The sequence below is a fragment of the Montipora capricornis genome, chromosome 9, assembly GCF_036669925.1.
Source record: "Montipora capricornis isolate CH-2021 chromosome 9, ASM3666992v2, whole genome shotgun sequence".
Classification (NCBI taxonomy): domain Eukaryota; kingdom Metazoa; phylum Cnidaria; class Anthozoa; order Scleractinia; family Acroporidae; genus Montipora; species Montipora capricornis.
In genome coordinates, this window is record NC_090891.1 from 12,083,683 (window position 1) to 12,086,182 (window position 2,500).

Below are 2,500 nucleotides of genomic sequence, written 5' to 3' on the forward strand. Positions count from 1 at the left end.
GACTTGATTGGACTTCACTGGAGATTGATGAGAACAGTCAAAATAATTATAGCCACTGCCTAGAAATCTGCAAGTTTACCAGTTCTTGATTTAGCTTATGGTATTTGTCAGCTTCTTCCTTTTCTGCTTTTGCTTCCCTTTTCTCAGCTGCAATTCCCTGCAAACATATTTTAGCAGCAAGAAATATGTTAAATAGCTGGATTCAAACAGGAGAAGAGGCAAGCAATGGAAAATCTTTAATTGTAACAGATGAAAGTGATCAGTAGCAGAGGGCACTTAAGAAGTTTGAGAACTCCTCAAGAAGTTAAAGTTTGTCATCGCGCAGCCAAAGATTGAACAGAAGATATATGAAATTCATCCAAACAGCCTTCCAAATACAAATACATCCCGTGACATCAAGAAAGGCAGGCAGGATCTTCAACATACTGTTGGGATTCAGCTCTATCATGAGTGTTGCAGGTGTAATTCCAGTTCCCGTATTTATTTGTACAATGTATATAATTAGACCTTTTAAGACCTAAAACTTGTCCTTGACTTATACGCGAATCATTCAGATGGAGCTGGGTTGGTAGCCATAGAACTATCAGGTAATTAGCAAAATAATTGCCTATAAAAATCTGCATGAAAACCAAGTTTACAAAACAAGTTCCCACTGTGTGTGTGTGTGTGTGTGTTTGATGAGCCCGGCTGGGCATTAAGTTGTGAACAGGAAAGTTTGGGGTAATAAAATGTAAGTGGGCTAAATACAACCCTCTGGACATGCCTCTTAGCCTATGGTCGTAATTGTAACTTTTTAGATGGGGCATTTTATAGTAGAGCGGACACAATATCATCATCACAGATGGACCACCCTCTGTTGGTGTTGTTGTTATTGATCTGTTAGTTAGTTAGTTAAGCCCTTGGCTCCAAGTTGGAGCATGGGCCATCAACAAAAAGCTTCCAGAGACGTCTCTTTTCTGCCAACTGTTGCAGCTCCTTCCAGTTCTTCCCGAGGATCTTCATCTCTTTTTCCGTATCCCTTCTCCAGCTATTCTTGGGGCGGCCCCTCTTTCGTTTTCCCTGTGGGTTCCAATGCAATGCTTGCCCCGTAATGCTGTTTGAACGTCTTCTCAGCGTGTGGCCTACCCACGCCCATTTTCTCTTCCTCACTTGCTTGACCATTGGAATTTGACCTGTCCGCTCCCATAGCTCTTCATTTGTGATCTTGTCTGTCCACCGTATCTTCAGGATTCGACGCAAACAATGATTGACATATGATTGCAACTTTCTTATCGTTTTGACTGTCATCCTCCACGTCTCTGCCCTGTACAACAGCACAGATTTTACATTAGAGTTGAATATTTTCAGCTTAGTTGATGTAGATATGCTGCCAGAGCTCCAGATCTGCTTAATAGAGTGGAAGGCTCCTCTTGCCTTATTAATCCCATTTACAACATCCGCGTCAGTTCCTCCACTTGTGTCTACTACGCTCCCAAGGTATGTGAAGGAGTCCACCTCTTCAATATCGGCATCATTCACTCTGATCTTCCTGTTTGAGCCTGAATTGATCTTCAAGACTTTGGTCTTTGCGGTGTTGATAACAAGGCCAGCTCTTCTTGACCTTTCTTCCAGAATGGTGGTTTTGTTCTGCATTTGGGCCCCTAAGTGAGATAGTAAAGCAATATCATCCGCATAATCGAGGTCATCAAGCTGCTGGGTGAGGGTCCATTGTATTCCGTTCCTGTGGCCTGTCGTCGACGACTTCATTATCCAATCAATTGCCAGGAGGAATAAGAACGGTGAGAGAAGGCATCCTTGCCTTACTCCAGTTTTAACTTCGAACCTCTCCGAGAACTGTCCTTCATGAATAACTTTACATGTGGTGCCTTCGTAAGAGTTTTTATGATGTTAATAAACTTCTGCGGAATTCCATAATGAGCTAGTAATTTCCAAAGAAAGGGTCGATCCAGACTATCAAAGGCCTTTTGGTAACCCACGAAATCAATTTTATTGATCTGTAGAAGGATAAATACATTACAGTGGTTGTGATTTGCTCGGCAATAAGTTTGAAAGCAAATAATTCAATGAAAAATCAAACAATGTGTCAACTGAAACCTGTGTTATGTTTTTTTGGGTCATTCCAGGCTGTTTTAGGCGTCATTTAGCGAAATCATTGACAAGACAGGTAAGACAGAGCCGCCGGCCAGTAAAATCCTCTTGTTGAAGCTGAAATTGATGCAAAATTAGTGAAATTTCTCACCTTAAAAACACATGCATTGCACTGATTGGTAGATTCGAGTAGACTCAAATACTTCTAATTGCTTTGGTCTGGTTTCTTGCACCGATCATGTTGAGAAAGCTTTATTATGGATTTCAAGATCCCCTAACTCATTGAATTTTCGAATTATGAAGCTCTAATTCTGTGAAGGTATGGATGGGGACATCCCTACTCGATCGGACGCTGGTGTTTTTAAGGTTAGAATTTCACTGGTTTGGCATCAGTTCCAACTTGAAAAAGACA

General features: G+C 41.4%; 1 protein-coding gene across 4 annotated transcripts in view; it reads right to left on the reverse strand.

Moving 5' to 3' along the window:
- Positions 1-2,500, reverse strand: part of LOC138017028 (structural maintenance of chromosomes protein 1A-like) — a 168,754-nt gene that overhangs the window by 96,682 nt on the left and 69,572 nt on the right. For all 4 annotated transcript variants that reach the window (XM_068864235.1, XM_068864233.1, XM_068864234.1 and 1 more), the window contains exon 8: positions 80-157. In XM_068864235.1, the coding sequence (XP_068720336.1) occupies positions 80-157 (78 nt within the window). The remainder of the gene's footprint in view (positions 1-79; positions 158-2,500) is intronic.